This window comes from Astyanax mexicanus, chromosome 18, assembly GCF_023375975.1.
Source record: "Astyanax mexicanus isolate ESR-SI-001 chromosome 18, AstMex3_surface, whole genome shotgun sequence".
In the NCBI taxonomy this organism is placed as follows: Eukaryota; Metazoa; Chordata; class Actinopteri; order Characiformes; family Acestrorhamphidae; genus Astyanax; species Astyanax mexicanus.
Window position 1 is genome coordinate 10,536,086 of NC_064425.1, and position 26,853 is coordinate 10,562,938.

The following is a 26,853-nucleotide window of genomic DNA, read 5'->3' on the forward strand; positions in this document are numbered from 1 at the left end:
ACCTGTTTTCATAGAATCCAGTATGAAGCCATACTGGTAGAGAGGGAGGTGCTTTTAGAAATTGTTCTCAATTTGAGCTGCCATGTAGATCATTTCAGTCAACTCACAGAGGGAGAAAAGTTCCTAGGACAATTCTACAATCATTCTCAGTTAAAAGTGGAGAATACAAAGCTAAAATATTCCTGAGGAAAGACTAACTCATAAAATTAGTTCAAATACTAGTGCGTCTCAAAAAATTACTTTATCATTGAAAATTTATTTTATTTCAGTAATTCAGTTCAAAATGTGAAACTCATATATTCTATAGATGTATTACACACAGAGTGATCTATATTAAATGTTTATTTCTTTTGTTGTTGATGCTTATGAAAACCCAAAAGTCAGTGTCTCAGAAAATTAGAATATTATATAAGACCAATTGGTACTTTTGGCAGTGTGAGCAGTGTGACAAGTCCTGCTAGAAAATGAAATCCGCATCTCCATAAAAGTTGTCAGCAGAGGGAGGCATGAAGTGCTGTAAGATTTTGCGGGAAAACAAAACTGCACTGACTTTAGACTTGATAATATAGCACAGTGGATCAACACCAGCAGATGACATGACTCTCCAAACCATCACTGATCATCAGTAAAATTTACATTTCATTTGAAAATCAAGGGACCAGTGCAAAGCCAGTGCAGTGTTTCTCCAAAAAAGTCATGTTTTCCTCTGCTGATAACTTTTTATAGAGATGTGTATTTCATTACCAGCAGGACTTGTAATAAACTTGAAATAAACATGTAAAATAGATCACTCTGTGTGTAATCTTGAGTCACTCATCTTGTGATTCGAAAAGTTCTAGCTAGTAGAAAAATTGGGTTTTTCTTTGCCTTTACTAAAGAACCTCTAAACAACCAAATTGTTAAAAAATGTTAATTTAAGCTCATTCAAGTATATAAATGTGAAAAATATTCCATTTGAAACTGAGGGACAACACTTGCAAATCAGCATCGACTTCCACATTTCCACTATTTATTTACTCGTGTTATACTATCTACCTCCAACAATGAACCTACTTGTGTACATGTGTGTATATGTTGTGAGGTGTTATCTTGTGAGTGAGGCTGAAGACTTGCCAGTGTGCTCATGGCAAAGCAGTATGAATTATTTGAGTTCAAGTGAGGTCTGATGGTGAAACTGATGAGCGGCTGCCAGATGAATGGGACATTCAGTGTAAATCTGGAAAAAAAAAAAGTTTTCTGTTGGGCACTATTTTGCTTTATAACAGCCTGTATGTACCCCTCCACAATGCATGGATTTTAGGCAAAGCTATCATTAAACAATGGCTTTAAGCAACTTTCCATGAGGGAGCTGCAATAATTGCATTTTGATTCTAAACAACCAGTAGCACCTAATTCTATTTTATTCCACATATTTTACAACTCGTTTAGTCAGTCAGTCTTTGTACAGATGAAGAGATGTGCTTCTGATAAGCTAAAATTAAATTCTGACCCTGTTTCAGATGCATTAATCAGTAAGTTTCTCCAAAGGGTCCACTGTAAAGACATTTATGTGTAACCCTGTGTTCAAACTGGCAGGCCACACTGCGATAAGCACCCAGTCTTTTACTATGGGAGGAGGGTTTTTTTTGTGTTGCCCAATTTGCCACAATAACAAACTTGATTTTCTTAACCTTATGCAAATTAAATATGAACCATTGAAGTGAGATTCTAAATTGATTGGTTGAACAAATTCTTTGGTCCATTTGAAGACATGGGGGTCAGAGGTTCCCACCTTCTGCTCTCTGAACTTTCTGGTCCTATCACACTTTGTTCCTATTCTCAGTGTGGTTACAAACATGACAAAGAGGCTAATATTTTCACAAAGACAAGGATATTTTGGAGAAAAATGAAGCTTGGAAGAAAGTAGTGGACTGCTCGATTGGTAGCCTGACATATTAGCTAACATGCTACATACGCAGATTCAAAAGACTGCTAACTCAAATCAATTTTACCATATTTTGATTCTATCTAGATTTATTGTTTTTAGTCTGGACAGCCAAAAACCATGTAAAATAAATCAAACATGTCTTTTGGGACATCTCTGGGCACTATTTTGCTTTACAACAACCTGCATGTATTCTTATGCAACACATGGATTTAGGTCTAAACTTTCTCAAACCAACAATCCTAAAGCATTGACTTTAGGCTGTTTTCCATGAGGGAACTTTTAGAACTCTTTTAGATGTCTACAGATCTCTTGTTGAATTCAGCAACACTGTGAACAACCAGTTTAAATGGGTGGGCTTCTCGAGAATTGGGAATATCACACCAATGCCTCTTCCAGTATTGATGGTTTTTAGCTGACAGCGCTGTTGTGTTGTGTTGGTGTAGTGTTGTGACTTTTGTCCAAATGGGCAATCAAACCTTAATCTAACTTGAAAAATGTGGTAGTGGCGGTGTTGTACTCAAGTCTGGTCTCGCTCTCAAGCCGATCTTAAGCCGATAAACAGGTGCTTTTGATCTTGTCTTGGAAGTAGACTTGGAAATTGATCTTGAGCTTCTGGCCACCAATCAAGGCTGTGTATCTCTACTGGTGTTACTTGACCTGAGCACAATAGATCATACTATTCTCCTAGGAAGATTAGACAACATGGTAGTAGTCACTGTACCACTGAAAAAGCTTTATTATCATTTAAATTATTTTGAAATGATCATTGACTGAAGTAACACAACTTCTATTAGACCTAAAATAATGAATCTGTTTGACAGTCAGTGATAAAGCAAGATGTTTCTAATAAAGTGGCCAGTGAGCTGCATCCCACCTGGTTCAGCAGCTAATAATCTTGGCATCATCATAGATTTAGATCTAGCATTTGTTAAGCATGTCTACTATTACCAGGACCGATTTTCTCCATCTTAAAAATATTGCTAGTTTAACTGTAGACTGCTGACTACAGTAATGACTACTGTAATGCGCTACTTTCAGGATGTTCCAGTTGTAACTTCAACTAGTTGCAGCCAAGGTCTTTACTAAAACTAGCCCAGTCCTATAAGCACTGGCCTAGCAATTTTTCTTGCTAATAGTGGGTTGCATTTTCTAGAGAAGCCGCTGTACTTTGTTCACAAAAGACTTCTGCAAACAGTAGATTGCGATACCTTAACTCCTTCTCTGGAAGTGGTTTAGGGTCTTTCTTTACTGCACTCAAAATGTTTCTGTCATAAACTGCTATTGATTTCCTTGATCTACCTGCTTGACATCTGTTACTTAGTACACCAGTGATGACTTTCATCTTTGTTCAAGACATTCCAAATAGATGTACTGGCAAATGCTCTAATAATTTTGAAAGTGTGTAATTGTATAATTATTATGAGACATTTTGCAATTTTTGGCCTTACTTTAGCATCACAACAGCTGTGTTCCAAAGTGTAGGCTAAAAAATTGAGGTAGGATTGGTTCTCGAGCTCTCTTTTGAAGAGACCTTCTAAGTACCATGTTGGCCACAGATTAAACAGATTCTGTTGGAATTCTTTCACTCAAACATCAATATAAGAAAAAGTGAATGACAAAATAAGATTTTACTGCGCTTTCGAAGACTTTGTTTGTCATAATTCTTCCTTTTCCCTTCTCATCATAAGAGCACAATGAATTGTGGGTAACGCAATGGATACATGGATTGTGTCCTCTAAATTGGTCCAAATGTTGTACCTGGTCTAATGGGTCAGCACAGGTGGAGAATGCTAAAAAATGCTGCAAAATGTCTTTTGAGGAAAGAGGTCTATAGGTGCTTTCACATATACCTTGTTAATAGTGGGTGTGAAAGGGGGCGTGAACCACGATCCGGACTAAAGAACCAGTTTGGTCTGACCAGAGGAGTTGTTCTCGGTCTGGATCTATTGAATCATGGTCCGGTTCTTCTTCAGTGTGAAACCAAGACTAACTGAACCAAAGATATTCAGTGTAACAAACACAAAAACCTTGGTTCCTCTATCTTGTTTCAAGGATCTCTCTGAAGTACTTAATCTGTGGAATTCCCATTTAAAGACTATGAAGGCCTTAAAATCTCCATATATTCTCCCAGGTGTTGCTGGACTTCTTTGACCACTTTATTAGAAACACCCTCCTTGTATCTCCACTCACTGGCCGGATATATTAAAAGCACATTGCCCATGTTTTTACTCAATCAGTGTTCCGTAACAGATAAAATAGCGAGAATGATGGGAAAAGGTGGTCAAACAGGAAAAGACTTTAAACCAAGTTCTTCAGAGAAGCTGGAGAGGAGGGTGCTTGGAAAATGTTATTTACATAATATGATCCAGCTCAATGGTTCTTGAGCATAATGCAGCGTATAATTCATAAATATGCTATAGCAGACGCTTCACAGGTACTGGGATGTTCCTTAGAGTCCTGAGTACCATTCATAGAAAGAGTTAACCTCACTCCTTCAAAGAAATTCACAGAACTGTTTGGGTTTAAGTTTCTCAGAAAAGGCAGTCGTCAAAGTGTTGTGAAACAACCAGAGCTACTCACTGAAACACATAAAACAAGTTCATGTTCACAGTCATTCATGTAAAAACTCACTGATGGGCCTTTTCTGTTGATCTGCCTGGCCACTTTATTAGAAACCCCTATCTTAGGGTTTTTCTCAGAGGCCAGTTTAGTTGAGTCACCTGTCTTGCACTTCCACTTGCTGGCCACTTTATTAGAAACACCAACCTTGCACTTTCACTGACTGGCCACTTTATTAGAAACACTCACATTGAACTTTCACTGACTGGCCACTTTATTAGAAACACTCACATTTGAACTTTCACTGACTGGCCACTATATTAGAAACACCTACCTTGAACTTCCACTCAGTGGCCGCTTTATGAATTACAGAAAATTACAATAGTTACTGATATTTTTATTGTGTCCTTTAAGACAGAATCTAATAGTTTTACAGTGTATTTACACTAGTGAAATTTGAGTTTAGGCTATATTACATGTCTCTGTGAGAGGATCACTCTTCTGTGCTTCTATTTAAAGGAACTAATAATGAACCTCCAAGTGTCATGATGTTTCCAGTCCAGTAGATGGTGATGCATCTCCACAAATCCCCTGCAGATAAGAGGCGGGATAGGATATACTGGCCTGTATCAATGAACTGTTTCAGAGCGAAGACTCAACACTGTGTAAAAGTTGAATAAAGCAAAGTTGATTTAATGTGATTTTTTAGGTTTGAACTAACTTAACTCTGTTTATTTTGTTTTGCATTATTTTATTTGAAGTGAGTGAATCAAAAGTGTACAGTTAAAATAAATGTGCATTATTTAGATTAAGCTCAGTAAAACATTAAAATCCATTTTCCATTCTGAATTCATTCTGTATAATAAAATAAAATAAAGTTGATTTAAATGAATATCCAGTTCTAATCACATAAAAACCAAGAATGAAGGTGAAATGAATTAACATTAATATACACAATGCATTTTTTAAATACATACTGATATCTCGTCTAAAGTTTTTGGAAGCATTGATATCCAGAATGAATTTCTGAAAGTATTGATATCCAGAATACAGATTTAAAGAAAAGAAAAAAAAAAAAAAAATATATATATATATATATATATATATATATATATATATATATATATATATATATATATATATATATATATATATATATATATATATATATATATATATATATATATATATATATACGTATATGACTGTAATAAGAATTAACATTTAATGATCATAATGATTTTATTAAGTAAAATGTATTATTCAGTATGAATTTGTAAAAGCATTACTATGCAGAATGAACATTAGAATTACAGAATTATATTCTAATAACCCTAATATACATAATTATATTATTAATATTGAGTTACAATTTTTGAAAAGCATTGATATCCAGTATAACATGTTTGAAAGCATTTATATTCATAATGAATTTTAAAAGCACTGATATCCAGAATGTGGGTTTGAAGAATTTAATATCCAAAATAAAGTTCTAATAATATTAATGTCAAGAATCACATTTTTAAAACATAATTACAATAAAGTTCATAATTATTTTTTAAGCAAAATGTATTATCCAGCATGAATTTTTGTGAGCATTTTTGAAAGCATTTATATTAATATGCAGAATTAATTTCCAGGATGTTGGTTTAAAGAATTAAATATCCAGAATGAAGTTCTATTAATATTAAATTTAGGAATTACATTGTTATAAGATCTTTAAGGTAAAATGTATTAACCATTATTTTTGAAAGCATTAATTTCTAAAACGTGGGTTTAAAGAATTTTATATCCAGAATTAAGTTTTAATAATATTAATGTCAAGAATTACATTGTTTTAATAATTTTTTAGGTAAAATGTACTATCCAGTATGATTTTTTTGAAAGCGTTAATATTAATACCCAGTATGAATTCTTAAAAGCAATGAGAATCTAGAACCTAGAATACATTTCTGAAACAATCATGTGTGTGTGTGTGTGTGTGTTTGGTATATCCGTATGTTATATAAGCGTCTGTGTTATCAGTGTAACTCTGGCCTGTAGTCTGAGGGTCTCATGGTGTGCTGCTGCTGGTGTGTGATCTGTCGTTCCTCTTGAAGAAGCTGAGTGATAAGCAGCTGATGTGACTCTACTCGACTCCGTCCTTCAATAAAGTCATAAAACATGATCATAAAGTTGTTCTCTGACTTCTTAATGAAGTAGATAGTCATTAATAATCATTACAGTATGTGGAAAGTTTAATCTTGACTATGGCTGTATGTGTGTGAGAAGCGTGACCTTGAAATGAAAGTGTGTTTGACTTCAGTTCATTATTAAAAAAAAATCTAAATAAGTTTTATATTTTAGATTCTTCACCTCTTGCTTGGATGATGGCTTTGCACATCTCTTGGTTGGATTTTCTCAGTCAGCTTTATGATGTAGAGTCACTTGGAATTTCAGGCTTTCAGTTAACAGCTGTGCTGAACTCATCAAGAGTTAATTATTTTAATTTATTGCTCCTCTAAATGTGTTTGAGAGCATCAGTTGTAAAGTTGTGAAGAGGTAGAGTTGGTATACAGTGAATAGCTCTATTTGAGTAATGTTCTAATCCATATTATGGACTACTCAACTAAGTAAAGAAAAATTACTTTAAGAAAAAATGAAGGTCAGTCAATCTGAAACATTTCAAGAAATTTAAAAGTTTCCTTCAGTGCAGTCACTGCAAAGACCATCAAAAACGTTATGGTGAAACTGGCACTCATCAGGACCACCTCAGGAAAGAAAGAACAAGAGTTCCCACTGTTGCACAGGATAAGTTCATCAGAGTTACCAGCCTCAGAAACCGCAAGTTAACAGCTTCCCAGATAAGTATTGTGGAGTATTTTGCTTTGTTTAACACTTTTAAGTTACTACATGATTCCTTATGCATTCCTCAATAGTCTGGATCACTTCAGTATTTATTTACAATGTAGGAAAAAAAAACATTGAATGTGTGCTATTCCAGCAGAACAATGCTCAACACTCCTATACCTCTACCGCAAAATCTGCTGGACCTGTGTGAGAATATTGGAGCTGTATGAGATGGATTATCACAGTACTCCATTAGGAACCTCTACAACTCCATGTTAAGAGGTCTGGCTTGTTGCAACATTATATACTACTCTGGAAAAAAAATAAGAGACCACTTAAAGATGATCAGTTTCTTTGAATTTACCAATTTGAAAACCTTTGGAATATAATTAAAAGGAAGATAATTGATCACAAGCCATCAAACTTTAAACTGAACTGCTTGAGTTTTTGTACCAGGAGTGAGTAGCATAAAGGTATCCAAAAGCAGTGTATAAGACTGGTGGAGGAGAACATGCCAAGCTGCATGAAAAAAAATGTGTTTAGAAACCAGGGTTATTCTACCAAATATTGATTTCTGAACTCTTAACACTGTATGAATATGAACTTGTTTTCTTTGCATTATTTGAGGTCTGAAAGCTTTGCGTTTTTATTTTTTGTTATTTCAGCCATTTCTCATTTTCTGCAAATAAATGCTCTAAATGACAAGATTTTTATTTGGAATTTGGTAGAAATGTTGTCTGTAGTTTATAGAATAAAACCACAATGATTATTTTACTCAAACATATATCTATAAATATCAAAATCAGAGAAACTGATAAAGAAACTGAAGCGGTCCCTTATTTTTTTCCAGAGCTGTGTGTGTTGCATACTTAGATCATTGCTCCCTTAATTATTATCATTAAACATCTCACTGACTCGTGCTACAGAAGCCTGACTTCAATCTGCTAGTTATAAACAATAATATTGATTGATCTACAGTCTGCTATCGATCATTTACTGCATATCTTTGTCAAGGTCCCATAAACCTGTTCATTAACTTTTTCCAAGAACTTTGACCAGCATCAACAATAAGCCCACATTATTAGTATTTGTGAATGGGTTCAGGGGTCGTTCCTAATCTGGTTTATGCTGATTTAGAGAGCAGGACAGGTGAATGGAAGAATAAAGGATTTTTTTTTTGTTAGTGGCAAGACCTGGAGAGAAGTGCCATCTCTTTGCTGTTGGGCGTCATGGTCTCAATGAAGGTGTCCATCCTGTGCTTCCTACTGACCACTGGGTTTGCTCTTGTCACTCTGGCCTCTGCTCCAGGTAAGCCTACATCAATCCTACTACCTGGAGTCAAAGCAAGAAGAAACACATAAGGAATTATGTAGTAACTTAAAGGTGTTAAACAATCCAAAAATACTCTGTGAAAAAGCATTTTGGTGCTCTTGTCTGGGGAGCTGTTATCTTGTAGTTTCTGAGGCTGATAATTCTGATGAACTTTATCCTGTGCAACAGAGGAAACTCTTGCTCTTCCTTTCCTGGGGTGGTCCTGATGAGTGCCAGTTTCATCATTACATATTGGTGGTCTTTTTGACTGCACTTGAAGACACTTTCAAATTTCTTGAAATGTTTTGAATTGACTGACCTTTATTTCTTAAAGTATTCTTTTTTCTATACTTAGCTGAGTAATTCTTGCCATAATTATTCAAATAGAGCTATTCACTGTATACCAACTTTATCTCTTCACGACTTTACAACTGATGCTCTCAAACACATTAATTCAATAAATTAAAGTAATTAACTCTTGACGAGTCCAGCACAGCTGTTAGCTGAAAGCCATTCCAGGTGACTTTACCACATTTTTTCATAGTTTGGTTGACTTTAGTAATAATCTACAATGCAGAAAAGTTTTAAGTAACGGAAAACCACTGAAATTAAAGTATGTCCAAACTTTTGATTAGAACTGTATCTTTTATTAAAACATAATTATCCAAAAACATATAGTTTTTTTTTCTCTCTCAGTAGTGTCATCAGTGTAAATAAAGGAAAAAATACTTGACAAAATGAAGATCAGTCAATCCGAAACATTGCAACAACTTTGAAAGTATCCTCAAGTGCAGTCACTGCAAAGACCATCAAAAACATTATGATGAAACTGGCACTCATCAGGACCACCTCAGGAAAAGTAAAAGCTAGAGTTTCCTCTGTTGCGCAGCATAAGTTCATAAGTTCATCAGAGTTATCAGCCTCAGAAACCACAAGTTAACAGCTCCCCAGATAAGAGCACCTAAATGCTTCTTCACAAAATATTTTGGTTTGTTTACCACTTTTAAGTTACTACATGATTATAATGATTAATAATTACATAAAACTATTAAATAAGAATGTGTATCCAAATTGTGAATGGTACTGTATGTATAATGTTTTAAATATATTTATTTCAATTTAAAAATGCTTTATAAATACATCATTTAGTGCTTATGCATGTGTTATGAAGCCCCTATGTAGGTAGCCTTTAAAAAAGTTTTTTCTCAATTTTCTAACCCTATATACCCTCAGCCCCCTTCTGGCTCTGGGGTCTTAAGCTGACTACCTTGCCAATATTGCAAGAAACAGGTCTGAAAGTCTGGTTGGAATCCTCCATTAGCTGTGCTCTCTCGGCCCTCTCTCTCCTCACCTGTCTCCAGGTTAGGCATTAGATAACATTCCACCCACTGCAGGGTTTTCTCTCTGCAATCCCACCAAGCTGTCAACCAGGCAGTGGGCTGAATAACCATAAGAAGAGTGTGTTGGCGTGAGAAGTGGGAGGGCGCTTTTAATTCGAAGTGTGTGTGTTTCGGCTTAGGAGTGTGTGAGTGTGTGTGTGTGTGGAATATATTTTGTAACATGCTTTTTTACCCCAGTGCCTGAAGCCATGTTGTCAGAGACCCAGTAAGAACCAATTGGTGATGAATGCAATGGTTCCAATTTGCATAAAGATAGCCTGCCAACTCTTTTTATTCCATTCATGTCACTTCAGTTGAAATCTATTTCAGATGTGAAACCTGTGGTCCTGCAGGTGCGAACAGTGGCAAACTGTGACTGTTGGAGCTAGGCCATTCGGTTGGGCCATAAATGTCAAAAATGTAGCAAAAAAAAGAAGAAAATTAAGAAAATACACAACTACAGTAATCTAAAATAGTCAAAGCTAACTGCCAAGTCAGCCTTAGTTAAGTAGAAATGTTGCTTATCTATACTTTACTGTAGTATTTATTATTAAGACAAATTTTACTTCTATTTCTTACATTTTTACACAATTAAAAATGTAAGAAAAATGTAAAAATAGCCTCAATAAAACCCCTATCCAGATAAATCTCTCCATCCAGATAGAGATTAATTGGATGTAGAGAAGTAAATATACCATCCCGACACCCTATTGGTTTATACTGTCATCCATTACACCTGTACATTATGTCACGCCCCCCCCCCCCACACACACACACACACTTCAGCAAGAACATAGCAAACATACAATATGTAGTCTAGTATGAAGATGATCTGTGCAGAGACTCAAGAGAACTTGAGAGAAATGTCCAAACTAATCTTCTATATTTACATTCTACTAAAATATACTCATTTTCAATGAGCACGTATGCAGCTGAAACAGGGAACAGCCTAGTGCATCCCAAATGTATCAACATTAACATTTTAATATAACATTATAGTCATTATGGATTAAAAAAAATGTGTTTTGGGAAGGGGGGCTCTGTGGTTTGACCTAAGCTTTTGTCCTTAATGATATTTTTTCCTCTTATACATTACTTTTACTTTTATACTTTAAGTAGTTTTGAAACCAGTACTTTTACACTTTTACTTGAATAGTAAAAAGCTCAAGTTGATACTTTAACTTCTACAGAAGTATTTTAAATACTAGTATCTGTACTTCTACCTACAGAGTAATGAACGGAGGTACTGCAAAGCTAACACGTTTTTAGCTTAGCTAATATAACATTTCTAGTTGTTTCAGGTTAACATCTGAAACTTGTTAAAGAGATCCCATGCTTTTATATACTTTGCTGAAAAAAACCTTTTATCTGAAATCAATATTTTGAATTAGGTTCTGTTGCTGAGTATGAACACACTCTAAAACTAAAATTGAGATTTGGATCGGTTATTTGTTTGAGTTTGACCACACTCTTACTGTAAATGAGATTTAGATTGGTTACTTTGGGTGAGTATGACCACACCCCAACTAAAATTTAAATTTGAATTGTTTTTTTGGCGGAGTTTGACCACACCCCTGCTGAAAATTGAGATTTGGGCTGGTTCTGTTGTTAAGTTGGACCACACCCCAACTCAAAAAAGAGATTTTGATTGGTTCTTTGTTTGAGTTTGACCACACCCCTGCTGAAATTGAGATTTGGATTGGTTCTGGTGTTGAGTTTGACATATCCTCAACTGAAATTTAGACTAAATTTGTTTTCTTTTTAAAGTTTGCACATTTCCCAACATAAACACAGATTTTAACGGTTCTGTTAGTGAGTTTGAACTGGCAGTTTCTTTCACTTGCTGTTTCATTTGTCCAAGTACTTTGAAAAGTGTTTGGGCAACAAACCCAATCACCCACTTGGTTCTGGTGGCCAAGCACCTTGCGCCTCCAATAGGACCTTTATGCCTCAATGGCTATGCTTGCCTAGATACTACATTGGTAAATGTCATGATTGGACAAATTTAAAGCTTTTAATCTGGAATAACCCTTTTAATACATCAAAACCAAGAAGCATTTTATTTTTAAGGTGTTTTTAAGACAACATCAGCAATCACTAGGTCAATGTGGGACAAGACCCAACACCTAGGGCCCAAGGACAATCGTACATTTCCTCCAGGATTGGATTAAAGACCTGAAATAGCTCATGAAATGGCCAGATTGCAGAGATTTCATCCAATCCAAATCAAATCAAATCAAATCAAATTTATTTGTATAGCGCTTTTTACAACAGGTGTTGGCACAAAGCAGCTTTACAGAAACATGATTACAGGACAAAGAATCAGGCAAAACATTACACATAGAAAATACAGAATACAGAACCCCCAGTGAGCGCGGAGGCAAGGAAAAACTCCCTCAGAGCTGCAGGAGGAGGAAGAAACCTTGGGAGGACCAAGACTCACATTAAAGGGGGGACCATCCTACCACTGGTCAAACGGCTTTTAAATAGAAATTTAAAAAGTCTTTTATACATCTATATAGGTTTTATGTACTCAGGAGTGTAATAGCGCCACTAATGGCTTGGATGTAATCTGTAGTGGAGAGTAAGATGGATGATGAGCAGCTGATCTGTGGTGGTGGTGGAGAAGAGCTGACTTCAGAAACTTCCATCAGTCTGGCCGGACAGGAGACGCGAGAGCCTGAGGGTCCAACATCGGTATCGGGTCAGACAGGTGGGCAGTCAGTAACTCGGAGGAAGGCAGAGAGATGGAATTAGTTTTGACTGGATTTATGCAAAACTGAGAATATTAAAACATTATCAGAGTGTGGCAAATGACTCCGGCAGAACTGAATAAAACAGCCTAACTAAAGGCAGAGAGCCAGAAGGTAACATAGACATGGAGGCACCCTGAAACACCAGCATCCACCCACTCCACCGTCCACAAACCTGAGTGACCGTGTGCAGTGGGAGAACAACAGCACCAGCATCTCAGTTTACCACAATTTCCTCTGTCCATGAACCCCTGAATCTGCAGCCTTATCTAAAGGGAAAAACATTAATTACCAAAAGCTAAACTAAACAAGTAAGTTTTCAGTCTAGACTTAAAGATTGAGACTGTGTCTGAGTCCCGAACATATTCGGGGAGATTATTCCAGAGTTGAGGCGCTTTATAAGAGAAAGCTCTTCCTCCTGCAGAGCTCCTCTGAATTTTAGGCACTACTAATAAACCAGCACCCTGAGATCTGAGTAATCGCGGTGGTTCATAACAGGAGATGAGGTCTTGTAAATACTCAGGAGCGAGCCCGTGTAGGGCTTTATACGTTAACAGGAGAATTTTATAGTCTATGCGGAATTTGACTGGAAGCCAGTGCAGTGCTGATAGTACTGGACTAATATGGTCAAATTTTCTCGTTTTAGTAAGGACCCTGGCTGCAGCATTTTGAACTAGCTGAAGTTTATTTAAGTTACTGCCGGAACATCCAGACAGTAGCGCATTACAATAATCTAGCCTTGAGGTAATAAAGGCATGTACTAATTTTTCTGCGTCATGCAGTGATAGGGCATTTCTTAGCTTGGCGATGTTACGGAGGTGTAGAAAAGCTGTTCTAGTAACATTAGATATGTGTTTATCGAATGCTAGATCTGAATCTATGATAACTCCAAGGTTTTTAGCTGCTGAACCAGGGGTGGCTGAGAAGTCAGCCAAATTTAGCATTAAGTCTGATAATTTATTTCTAGCAGCTTTGGGGCCTAATAGGAGAACTTCTGTTTTATCACTATTTAATAGGAGGAAGTTGTGCGACATCCATGATTTTACATCTTCTACACAATCCTCGATTTTCTTTAATCTCACTCTGTCATCAGGTTTGGCTGATATGAAGAGCTGCGTGTCATCCGCATAACAATGAAAATTCACATCATGTTTTCTAATAGCTTTGCCCAGTGGGAGCATATATAATGTAAATAATAACGGTCCTAATATAGAGCCTTGTGGAATTCCATATCTTACCTTGGTATAACTGGAAGACATATCATTTATCCTCACAAACTGATAGCGATCGGTTAAGTACGATTTAAACCATGCTAAGGCAGTTCCGGTTACACCGACCCAAAATCCAATTTGTAAACTTCAAAGTAAATGGATGCAGAGATGGAAGAAGACAGGTGTTCCCAACGTTACTCTCGGCTCTTCATTCCTCAGCTTCAGGGATGGGCTGGCTGGCTGTAGCTTATTAGCGAGAACTGATTAAGTTGGACTCAGTAGAAGAGTTTCTAGGGTTGAGCCTGAAAATGAGATTAAGATTACTGTATTGTACTGTATTACAGTAGATTACTGCGATTACTGATCATGTGTTCTCCAGGCTCAGTGGAAATACAGATTACATAACAATATATCCAGGTACATGAGACACACTGTATTGTGTGTGTTTACCTGTAAATATTGCACAACCATAGAATAAATACAATTATACAGCAATGTAAGAGTCAGTAAGGCTGGCTTGTTGCAGTATGACATGTAGCTCTGCCCAACACCCAACGTTTCTTATTTATCAATCTAATTTTCTCCTCTAAACTGTCTTTCCGTCTCTAGTGTCTAATTCCAACAACTAGCATTCTCTCTGCTAATTTGACACATTTTTATCTTCCCCAGAATTTTTTTTAAAGCTTTAATCCACTATATTTTAAGAAGGTGGAAAATAAATAATCCAAGACCCAATTTTATTTAATTCCTTAATAAACATGGCTGGCTCTGTAGATGGTTTGATTCGTCCTTTTTCTCCTCTATCACTAAGTTGTTTAGCAGTATTCTCCTCCAAGCGTGTTGAACATTGTTCTGCTCTTTTGTTAGACGGCAGGGATTCACTAAAAAAAAGTCCAAGTCCAAGACCCAATAGATTTTTTTTTTTTAATAAACATTGTTGGGAGATCCAGTTAGGATAATTAACTCTCTGTGTGTGGTTTGAATTGTCCTTTCTCTCTCCCATAACTAATAAATAATATACCATCATAATGATCATCTCCAACCAATCACAAACTCCTTACATGATCTACATCACTTGAGTACTAAAATACAGTATATTTCACCTGTGCTTAATGTACCTGTTTGCATATACACCCCCTTTACATTGTACTACTCTTTGCAAAGTATTGCTAACCACTGATTGTTACTGTTTGCACTTGTTGATTGCACTTGTCAGCACTGCTTTGGTTTTGACCCAGTTTAATGCTGATGCCTGTGGCTTGGCAATGCCTGTTTTATTTTTTAGTGTTTGGATTATTACTGTACTTTTTAAAGCCTGGTTGTGGCTGTTCAGCCTTTTATAAACTTATACAATTTTTTTATTGCACCTTCTTTATGGATATTAAAAGTAACAGAACTCAATTATGGGAATCATCTTTCTCTTAACTTTTTTTTAATAATATTTGAAACTAGTCTTGACATTTTCTGCTTTTTATTTAGTGTTTAGTAAAGTAACAATGGATATGATTAATCGTGACTTGTTTTATGATGTGCAGACCTGTAGAAAAGTATTTGGGAGAAAATCTTTTGCTGCATTTTTACTTTTTTGCTTAGCTTACATTAAAAGTTAGGAGAGTTTTATTGCTTTTTCTGTAAAGTGTCATTTCTTTGTGTATTCCCCACAGTCGGTTCCTTTGAGCTGGAGGTTCCTGTACTGAAAGCGTGAGTTTGTGTGTGTTTTAGGATTCCCAGGCTCTCTCGACTGCAGTGTGTCGTCTGGGGTGTAAAATGAGTTATTATATAAGTGGCATGTTTTCTTTCTACTCTTCAGGGTGCAGTAAGAAACACTAACACTCATCCAGTCAAAAGAATATGGTTATAGAAGATTTTCTTTGTGTGTGTGTGTTTGTGTGTTTTTGAGTGTGAGTGTGTGTGTGTGTGCGCGCACAAACAGGTGTTTTTGTTTGTATCTTAATGTGAGCGAGACGAAAGCCTACGCTAATGAACACACACATCCCAGCATAGTGAAATCCGCAGTCCTGTGGGTTTTTATCTTTCTCTTCTTTTTCTTTTTTTTTTTATGAAGTCTTCTACACTCATACACACTCGTCTTTTCCCGCATGAGCTCCCTCAGCTCCCGCTGATGCAGCAGATTATGTAATAATACAGCAAATGTATGTCTATAAGCAAAACATCAAATATATTGCTTAAGGGGTTATGCACAACAAAGTATATTACCATTTCGGCTGAGGCCTGGATCAAACGCAGTGCTGTACACTCACTCGCAGCTTCAGGGCTGGACTGCTGGATGTGAAGAACGTTGGGGAAGGCACTGTGGCTTATATTAAATTATTTATAACATTTCAATAAGGATTTTGCAAGCACTTGTCATGTGACTCCCAACTGGTGCAGGCTTAAAAGCACTGGCTCTATCATCAGGAGGTTGTTGGTTCAATGTGTGGCGAAGTCATGGCCATATATTGTTGGGAGTTCCACACTGAAAAAAAAAAAAAAAGGCAACTTACTGCACTAGATACAAACAGGTTAGTAACAAAAGATACACAATAAACAAATGAAACATGAGGTAGAAGAGCTAGAAACTGCATTCAATACCAGGTGACAAAAAAAACAGAAATAGGGGGTATTTATACAAACAGAACCAGATGTGGGCAATCAGAAGCTCGGTGAGTTTAAACACCATAGTGTTACGTGATCAGCTTGTCCGGAAGGTCTGGTGTTAGTGCGTGCTGGGAATTGGAGTCTTTAGTGTGTGTATCAGAGTTCATGGCAGGCAGACTGTCACACTCAGCTTCAGGGCTGGACTGCTGGATGTGAAGAACGTTGGGGAAGGCACAGTGGCATATATTAAATTATATATAACATTTCAATAAGGATTTTGCAAGCACTTGTCATGGGGTCCCAACTGGTGCGGGCTTAAAAGCACTGGCTCTATCATCAGAAGGTTGTTGGTTCAATTCCTGTTAAAGCTATAGCAATACATTGCTGGGTGTTCCACACTGTAAAAAATAAAAAATTCAAGGCAAACTTCTGCACTAGATTTTCTTTTTTTTGAAGAAGAAGAAGAAGAAAACCAGAGTTTTGTCCCAACTAAAAATCTTTAGGTCAGATTATTCATGTTTTCATGTGTAAAAACTTAAGAAATGAATATTAAGTCTCACCAACAAAAAAATCAGTTTATGTTCATTTTTGGCCTAAGTTTGGCCTAAAATGAGAGTCAAAGAAGAGACTTGAATCAAGGAGGCAGCCAAAGTTTGTAACAGAACAGACTGGCTTATTATCAACACTATCAATATGAACTGATAAATTTGATACACAAGAAAGTGATGTCTTGGTTTTGACCATTAAAACTTCAGTTTTGTCTGCATTCAATTTGAGCAAGTTGTTTTTCAACCAGCTGTTTAACTCTATACTAACTTTAAGATTATAACTGTTCATAATGTCCAAGCATGTTTGTTTATTTTCCTAGTTGAAGAGGAGAATCCAGAGTTTTGGAGGGCCCAGGCTCAGACTACACTGAAAACGTCTCTGAGCAGGAAGCTCAACACTAATGTGGCCAAAAACGTCATGCTGTTTCTGGGAGATGGTGAGACTCTGGATACATTACTCAACACAACCTGGTACTAGCCTTATAGCAGTATTTTGTACTGTGGAATTAGCTTCTACACATTTACAGTACTCATAGTATTTATGGCACTCATATATTATATAGATGTATCACACACAGAGTGTACAAAACCCTTGTCCACAACTTCCCTTATTAAAATGTACACTATACAACTATAGTTTTGAGGGTTCATTGTGCGTTGTGATTTCAGGGATGGGCATCACCACCATCACAGCTGCCCGTATCCTGAAAGGCCAGCTGCAGAATCAGTTGGGGGAGGAAACAGTCATGACCATGGATACGTTCCCTCATGTGGGCCTTGTTAAGGTACACCATCAGTGAGCATTATACAGCATAAAAACAGCATCACTTCTTCATTCTACAAACTTTGGATTCTGCAATCCTTTGAGATTCTGATCATTGTTGACCTCATTGCTTCACACAATTCCGGCAGATGTTTCAGGAGAACCTTTGGTTGCTAGAAGATGGGTATACTCTTGACATAAAGGAATAATCATGGAATAATCAGCAACAATACTTTGTGGATCATTTGTGACGTTGAAGATATGGCAAATTGATATTTATTACCCATAGTGAGCCAAAAAAAAAAAATGACCCACACCGTTACAACAGCTCCAGTAGGATGGGCTGTTTAAACAAGGCAGGTTGTGTTAATGGATGCTAGTGTTATTGAGCCTGTGTTTGTTGCAGCCTCAGATTTCTGTTCTTGTCTGGAAGAAGTCATGCCTGAACCTATTGTGGTCTTCTGCTGGTGTAGCTCATCCTCTTTGTGGTTGAACATTGGTGTTGTTCATTGTGAGATACTTTTATGATCATTATACTAGTTTTGAAATCAGTACTTTTACACTTTTATCTAAAGAGTAAAAAGCTTGAGGTGATACTTCAACTTGTACAGATTTTTTTTATTTTGAACCCTATAGTATCTATACTTCTACCTACAGAGTAATGAATGGGAATATTTGTTACCATCCAGCCACTTCTGATACCAACGAACCAACAAACATTTATAATCGAAATATTGCCAAAAAAATGGTTGATATGTGGTTTATGAATTGTGTGTGTGTGTGTGTGTGTGTAGGTATATACAGTAGATTTTCAGATTCCAGACAGTGCTGCCACAGCAACAGCGTACCTGTGTGGTGTGAAGACCAACCTGAACGTGGTGGGTATGAGCGCAGCTGCGAAAAACGGAGTGTGTCGCACAGAGAAGGGCAATGAGGTCACATCTATTCTGCAGTGGGCTAAAGATGCAGGTAAACACACACACACACACACTCTCTCTCTCACACACACACACACACACATTAATTTTTTGTGAACTCAATAAGGTCTGATTAACAGGGAAGGAAATGATGGAGTGAGTGTAAGAACACCAAGGAAGTAAGAAAGAGTGGAAGAGTAATGCTGGTTATAAGTAGAGAGGAGGAGGAGGAGGAGGAGGAGGAGGAAGAGCAGTAGGAGGTGGAGGTGTGGCTGAGGGGCAGAGTGAATAATGAGAGAGAGATTAGGTGAGAGAGTGAGAGTATTGAGGGGAGGAAGGGCATAAAGAAGAGCAGTTAGAATTAGAGAGAGAGGTGTGGCTGAGAGACATGGTGAGTAATGAGAAAGAGAGACAGAGAGAGAGATTAGGTGGGAGTGAACAGAAAAAGAGAGGTAAGAGAGAGAGAGGTAAGAGAGATAGTGATAGAGAGAGAGACAGTGTGAGGAACATCATCTGCATGCATTTATGAAAGTGTTTAGCAGCAGCTGCTGTTTAATTCAGCTTTAGTGTATAATATAGAATATGAATGTGTAAATGTGTAAATCAGTGTATGAACAGCAGCTGACAATGCAGCAGGACTCGCCCTTTATATTCTCTAACACAGTGAAATCTTTCCGTCCATCTGTCCTGCCGTCTATCTATCTATCTATCTATCTATCTATCTATCTATCTATCTATCTATCTATCTATCTATCTATCTATCTATCTATCTATCTATCTATCTATCTGTTCTTCCGTCTGTCTGTCCATCCATCTATCTGTCTATCCATCTGTCTATCTATCTTTGACTGTCTGTTTGCATTTGCTTGACTCTCTCTACACTCGGTTGTCCGTCCGTCCATCCGTCTGTCTGCATATGCTCTGCTATCTTTCCAATGTCTTATCAATTTTTCCATTCATCCATCCACTCATCTCTTAAAATCAAAAGTTTGGAGTTTGGACACATCTTCTCTTTTTTTTTTTGACTGACCTTCATATCTTAAATTATTTTATTTCTTATTTTATTTTATTTTATTTTATTTACTTAGTTGAGTAGTTTTCACCATATTCCAAATCTTCAGTTTGGTTGGACGACATTTCTGTGTATAATATATTATAAGTTGGTTTATCGAGTCTAGTAGGCACAACATTCATAGATAAAATGTTACCAATTTATCTAGCTATCTAACTTTCTGTCTGTCTGTCTCCCTGTCTGTCTGTCTATTTTATCTAGGAAAGTCAGTGGGTATAGTGACCACCACGCGTGTTCAGCATGCGACCCCGGCAGGTGCGTACGCTCACAGCTGCAGCAGGAAGTGGTACAGTGATGCTGATATGCCAGCTGCAGCTAAACGAGACGGCTGCAGGGACATCGCCGCCCAGCTCATCAACAACACTGATATTGATGTGAGTTTATGGGTAAATCTTTTTTTTAAGAAACGTACAGTAATGAGATAAAACATAAAGCAGTTTCCTGGGCAGGGATTGAGCCTGTTTGTAGACTATAGTTTCCTTTCAATGGAAAATCTCTATTCTAAATGCTGTTAAGACAAAACTTTTGAAAGGTGTGTGTCCCGTTACATCTGGTGTAAACTAATACATAATTTCAGAAAAAGAACATCATACAAAACATAAAACATGGTGGTGGTAGTGTGGAGATGGTCTGGGGCTGTTTGCTGCTTCAGGGCCTGGAAAACTTGCTGTAATAGATGGAAGCAGGAATTCTGCTGTTTACCAGACAATCCTGAAGGAGAATGTCTGTCCATCTGTTTGCGACCTCAAGCTCAGGTATACTTGGGTTCTGCAGCAGGACAATGACCCAAAACACACAAACAAGTCCACCTCTGAATGACTTAAAAAAAAAAAAAAAAAAGTTTTGGAATGGGTATATTGGTTTGAAAGTTTTGTTTCTTTTAATAAATAAAATGATAATTTAAAAATGCTTTTTAGGTTTTTTATATTTTATGAAGGTTATCTTTGTCTGACATTAAAGATCAGTATGACAAAAAAACAAAAACAAAAGAAATCTGTAGGGAAGGAAATACTTTTTATGCCACTGTATGTAAAAAAAAACAAGATTTTATGAGGTGTTTCTATTTTTTTTTACACTATTGTTTATAGAGCAGTAAAACAAAAATTAAGAAAGTTTAAGAAATAAGAAAATATATGTGTCTACATTGTTCACCTATGTGTACAATAATCTCTGAATATGTATGTAGGTGATTATTGGTGGAGGACGGAAGTACATGACCCCCAAAGGTACAGCCGACCCCGAGTATCCCGCGGATGCGAGCGCTAATGGCAACAGACAAGATCAACGCAACCTGATAGAGGAGTGGATCAGCCAGAAGAAAGGAAAGGTAGAGTGGGATGGCAGTGCGATTAAAAAAGAAAGAATATTAGGATCATCATATTAAACTCTGATCTTTAATGTCCAAAAGGCATTCATACATCAGCTGGGTTTGGACAGATACTAGAACAGACAGAATATTGACAAATGGATGTTTCGCTTAGGTGGCTCATTACGTGTGGAATAAGGATGACTTTGACAGAGTGGACCCAGAGAATACAGACTACCTGATGGGTAAGTGAAAACTAAACCTTAGTGTGTTTTTACACCTGTCGTTGGTTTCTATAGGTCCAGATCAGTTAATAAGTCCAATTACTTGGAGCGTTTTCTGCCCTTGTTTGATTTGGTTTCACACAGGCACAAACTCAAACGCAGAAAGTAAATATAGTGAGAAGATTCAGAATGCGGAAAATGTGCCACTTCGCATTCAAACACAGTGCTTTCAGTGGGACGTGCAGTGCAGATGTATAAGTACTAAACGGAATCTGCATTCGCTGCAGTGATCGCTGCACATACCGTACTGTTAGTGTGTAAACAGCATGGAGCAGCAGACCTCAAACAGCTTGGTCTGTGTGCCTCACCACTCTTCCTCCAGACTTTGATTTTCAAATGAAATGTAAAATTTACTGATGATCAGTGATGGCCCACTGTGTTATATCAAGTCAGTACAGAGTTTTTTCCAGGAAAAAAAAATCATGTTTCCCCTCTGCTGACAACTTTTATGGAGATGCAGGTTTCATTTTCCAGGCAAAAGTACCAATTGGTCTTTTTATATTCTAAAAAAAAATGTAAAGAAATAAACGCTTAAAATAGATCACTCTGTTGCAATATTTCTAAATAATATGAGTTTCACATTTTTAACTGAACTACTAAAATAAAGTAACTTTTCAATTATATTCAATTTTTTTTGACATGCACTAGTACATACTAAATACAAAAAAGATAGAAAACAAACAAAGAAACAAAAACTATCAAATCAAACAAGACAGAAAAGAAATAGGAAATAGGAAAGAAAAGTCAAGATCCACTCATGGGTGCTTCAGGTTGAGACAGTTACTCATCATCCATCCATCTTACACTGTTTTCTTCTCACCAGCCCTCTTTGAACCTGTCGATATGAGGTTTGAGGTGGAGAGAGACCCACTCATGGATCCGTCCATCATCGAGACCACCGAGAAAGCCATCCGCATCCTGCAGAAGAACCCTAAAGGCTTCTTTCTACTGGTGGAGGGTAACTGATAAAACAGGCAGTCAATGTTTTTCTCCGTCAATCAGACAGAGAGTCAATAACTCAGTAAATCAGTCAAGAGTCGAGAGTCTGTCGAAAATCTAATTCCACAGTTCCTCCCCTCATATCCATAAAAAAGTCAATCAGTCAAGACCCGGTGGCTGGAGCTGGAAAACTAATGTAGATAAGTAGTGAAAGCCTATGTGTCAAAAAAATGGCTCTGTGTAAAAGAAGGCTTCAGTCATGATGCAATTGTTTCAGCGAACATCAGGGGTGTCCAGGGGTGTCTTCTGTCAGAGTCCAGGGTTTGACACGGATTCCACAAGATGTTGGAAATATTCTTTTGAGATTTTACTTCGTGTTGCATGATTGCATCACACAGTTCCTACAGAAAATTGCTGCAAATCTCAATTTCTACCAAATCCCAGAGATATGCAGGTCCAGTGACTGGAAAGAACGAGCACTGAAGAAGATTAATCCATTGTAATGTTCTTTGAACCAGTTTGGACCAACCTTAACTTTAAGACATGGTGCATCAATCTGCTGGATGTAGCCATTAGAAGATAGGCCAGTTGTGGTCTTGAAGGTCAACAAATTCAAATGGCATTCTGTGGTATTCAAGCAATGGCTAATTGGTGTTAACGACCCAAAATGTGCCAATGAAAAATTCCTCACACGATACTTCCTCATTCCTTATCCAGCCTGTACTGTTCATCCAATGAAGGTTGAGTGCATTAACTTTTGCTTTTGGAGTCAAATTCTGACCAACCAGATCATTAGATCAGACTATGTTTCAGCAAAACTAAAGGAATACACACAGAGGAATACACACACTTTTATACAGTATTTGGGTGAACAACGGTGGGGGCTTTTGGCACACCTGTTCTTCACTTGGGCACTCTTCTCGTGAGAGAAAGCTGAGTCAGCAACGTCTGGGTGAACAACGGTGGGGGCTTTTGGCAGACAAAACCAAGGTCGCCTCGACCAGCACCTCGCGCCTTGGTACAGACTGTACAGGCCTCAGAAAAAGGGTCAGACACCTGTTTTAACAGAACTTAGTGAACTCTAGACTTTTCATCCAAATATACTATTATAAAGGTAATATAGCATATATTGATCACCAATTTAGGGCCCACAGGTCCCAGTGCATGGAGTTTCCATGTTCTCCTCGTGTCTCAGATTTCTTCGCACACCAAAAAAAAAAAAAAAAAAATGGAGATCAGGTAAATATAGATTTTTTTAAATTGCCCAGAAAATTGCCCTGTGTTACTGCTTGCCCAGATATGGACCGGCACTTTGTGCTGGGTAAACTCCTCAGTGCCTGATGCAGTAATTGTATTGTAAGTGTCCTTGAAAGGCGCTTCATAAGTGTAATTGTAAGTAAGTAAACAAACTTATCTCACACAAGGTTCCTAGATAGTCAAACACAAACATTGTGGAATTATTTAAAGTAACGTACAGGTTAAAAAACAAATTTAAATATTTTCCTTGTTCAAAATTCAGTGAAGGGAATAACGGCGTTCAGTAACGAGTAATCTTACTAATTACCCTGACTGTCACTATAACGCCGTTACCATTTCCGACACCCCGTTACTGCACGTTACTTTAGCCGCTCAATTATTATTTTTTTTTACTTTGTGAAAAAAGACAAAGGCACAAGTGGGTGTGTGTGCATTGTGTGTGTGAGTCACAAGGGAGGGGAGGATAAGATACACGCCTAAGCAATGATTGGCTAAGGTATAGTAAGATTACGTCTTCAGCCAATCAGAGAAAATAGGTGGGTGGGAGTTTACAGTGCATAGCGAGAGATGTAGAGTGAGGAGGAATCCAGCGGCAAAACAGCCTTTTCCAGATGGAAAACCCGACACTATTTCAAACTCACTGAGGTCAAAGGTAAAAATGTGCACGTCGAGTTAACATTATGTCCCCGAACAAAAAAATTGTCATGGACAAACCTCTATGCAGGTACCTGTCTTTGCTGTCGTGCACACTATTCATCTGGTTTATGAAACACGCTCTGAGAAGGTGGGGGCTCAGGGGTGGGGGGTGAGGGTTACAGGGGCGAGTAACACAAAAGTAACACAATAGTTACTTTTGCTGGTAACTAGTTACTTTTATAGTGGAGTAACTCAGTTAGTAACTCAGTTCCTTTTTTGGAGAAGTAACTAGTAACTATAACTAATTACTTTTTCAAAGTAATGTGCCCAACACTGTCAAAATTACTATACCACTATATTGCCATAGTTTAATGTGTAGTCTCAATATTTTATAGCCATTTTCTTTATAACAAGCATTAAAAAAACACAAAATTTCATCTCAGTTGCTAGCTAGCTAACCTTCCTGTTCCACCTTAAATCGTGAAGTGGTTGGTGTGGTGCAGTGGATAACACCACCGCCCGCCAGTGAGATACCATGTGGTAGACTGGGGGGGCAAGACTTCTAACACTACATTGGCTCACTTATGTAATAGAAATAACCTTGAAAATCGATCTAGATAGGATAAAAACATTAGATAAATACTTAAACGTAATGTAAATGCAACAGTGCAACAGGTTGGAGCATTTAAGGTGGAATGGAAAAATTTAATAAAAAAAAAAGCTAATATCAGCCCCTCATCACAAAATAATTAAGAAATGGACAATAATACTGTATTTAATTGCTGCACCATCTTCATCCAGAACTCACTTTAATCAATTTCTTTATGTTGTTCCTCAATCACCTGCCAATCAGTTGATCAACCAATTGCTGCGTTGTGTGTACAGGCGGGCGTATTGATCAGGGTCACCATGCCAGTCGAGCCTCCATGGCGCTGCACGAAGCCGTTGCCCTTGACAACGCGGTCGCCCGGGCTCTGGAAATGACCAAGGAGGATGAGACGCTGACTGTTGTCACCGCTGACCACTCCCACTCGCTGTCATTTAACGGGTATCCTTTCAGAGGGAACAGCATTCTGGGTAAGTGTGTGGGCGAGTGCTTGTGTAATTATGCGCTTGTTTGCTGTTTAAGCTCTAAAGCAAATCTAATTTGTTTGGGTGGGAGGCGCACTCTGTTTGATTTTAAATACAAATCTCTTCACTGTTGGGAAAGACATGCTCCTACACACATCTGACTAGTGTGTGTGTGTGTGTGTGTATATATATGTGGTTGTGTGTGTGTGTGTGTGTGTGTTTTATCCTGGTAAAGGTAAATCTCCTCTCTTCGGATTAGACATGCTTCCATACACCACTCTGATGTATGGGAACGGCCCTGGACACAAAATCACCAACAACAAGCGACCCGACATCCGCAATGTGGACACCAGTAAGACTAACACACTGATGGGTGTTGAAACATTAGCTTGGATTATTGCTTAGAACTGATTGTGCATAAGTATGCAACCCCTAAACACAACACAAACACAAACCAGTACCTGGTAGGCTCATCATTTTCTGCAGTTGCTTTAATCTTAGAGTAAATATGCATCTTTGCTATCATAACGTCAGGAAAAGTACACCTTGCACGACTCAAAACAAGCAAAAGCATGTATTATTTCTCTTAATTAATCATGGATGTGTTTTAGGCTTAGTGTGCAATCAGCCAATCAGTGCATCACATGCCATTTTCTTTAAAAGCCAGGTGTGCTCTGACTTTGGCGGATTGCTATTTTAAAATGTTCAATGCTTGTTCTAAACGTGTAGGTTCCACAGTACAGGGGTTGAACATTTATGCACACAGCATTTTTCATTTCCTCATTTGTTGTGGTTTAAGTTTGTCCTTTAAACTTTTTGTTTTCAGGAACACTTTCTATTAATTGTATGTCTATATGACTCATTAAAACATTCATAGCATGTTACAATGCATTCATAAGGCTATTAATAATTATAAAAATGCATAAAACAAGAATAAAAATAATGAGAATAGTGAATAAAGGTATTTATGAAAGTATCTAGAGTGTCCAGGAGTGCATGTGTACAGATGTACAGTAAAGACATTAATAGAAAGTGGTATTTTTCTTTTGTTCGCAGAAAGTAAGGACTACGTCCAGCAGGCGGCTGTCCCCCTGGACTCGGAGACACATGGTGGGGAGGACGTGGCGGTTTTGGCCCGGGGCCCGATGGCGCATCTTTTCCAGGGCGTGAATGAGCAGAGTTACTTGGCTCATGCCATGGCCTACGCTGCATGCATCGGGGACAACCAGCAGCACTGTGCTTCCACCACCACCCCCACCAATAACAACGCTGGCAGGGCACGAAGCTCCGCCCCTATCTCCCCTCTCATCTCTGCACTTCCGGTGCTGTTAGGGGCATTACTGAGTTTGCTTCTGTACTGAGAGAAAGACTGAATGGTTAATTTCTGCATTCTGATTTTTATTATCTCTTGTTTTATAGTGATTTCTGGTTAGTAGTTGACCTTGACTAAATTACGATCAATGTAAATGTTAATAAATTCCATAAATAAAGTG

The 26,853-nt window shown here is 37.6% G+C and overlaps 1 protein-coding gene across 1 annotated transcript; it reads left to right on the forward strand.

Annotated features, from left to right (window-relative positions):
• Nucleotides 1-8,488: 8,488 nt before the first annotated feature.
• On the forward strand, nucleotides 8,489-26,853 carry alp3 (alkaline phosphatase 3). Its single transcript, XM_022669476.2, has 11 exons — nucleotides 8,489-8,623; nucleotides 17,436-17,552; nucleotides 17,785-17,900; nucleotides 18,673-18,847; nucleotides 20,069-20,241; nucleotides 21,054-21,194; nucleotides 21,349-21,418; nucleotides 22,281-22,415; nucleotides 25,175-25,366; nucleotides 25,596-25,712; nucleotides 26,417-26,853. Exons 1-11 carry the CDS (start codon nucleotides 8,545-8,547, stop codon nucleotides 26,719-26,721), a joined length of 1,620 nt encoding a protein of 539 aa, XP_022525197.2. The 5' UTR covers nucleotides 8,489-8,544; the 3' UTR covers nucleotides 26,722-26,853.

What these genes read in the sequence shown, in the direction of transcription:
- alp3 (XM_022669476.2), top strand. Translation starts at nt 8,545, where the DNA reads ATGGTCTCAATGAAGGTGTCCATCCTGTGCTTCCTACTGACCACTGGG. An exon ending in CAGAGGGAACAGCATTCTGG is followed by an intron (nt 25,367 to 25,595) that starts GTAAGTGTGTGG and finishes ATCCTGGTAAAG; the next exon opens with GTAAATCTCCTCTCTTCGGA. An exon ending in CATCCGCAATGTGGACACCA is followed by an intron (nt 25,713 to 26,416) that starts GTAAGACTAACA and finishes TTTTGTTCGCAG; the next exon opens with AAAGTAAGGACTACGTCCAG.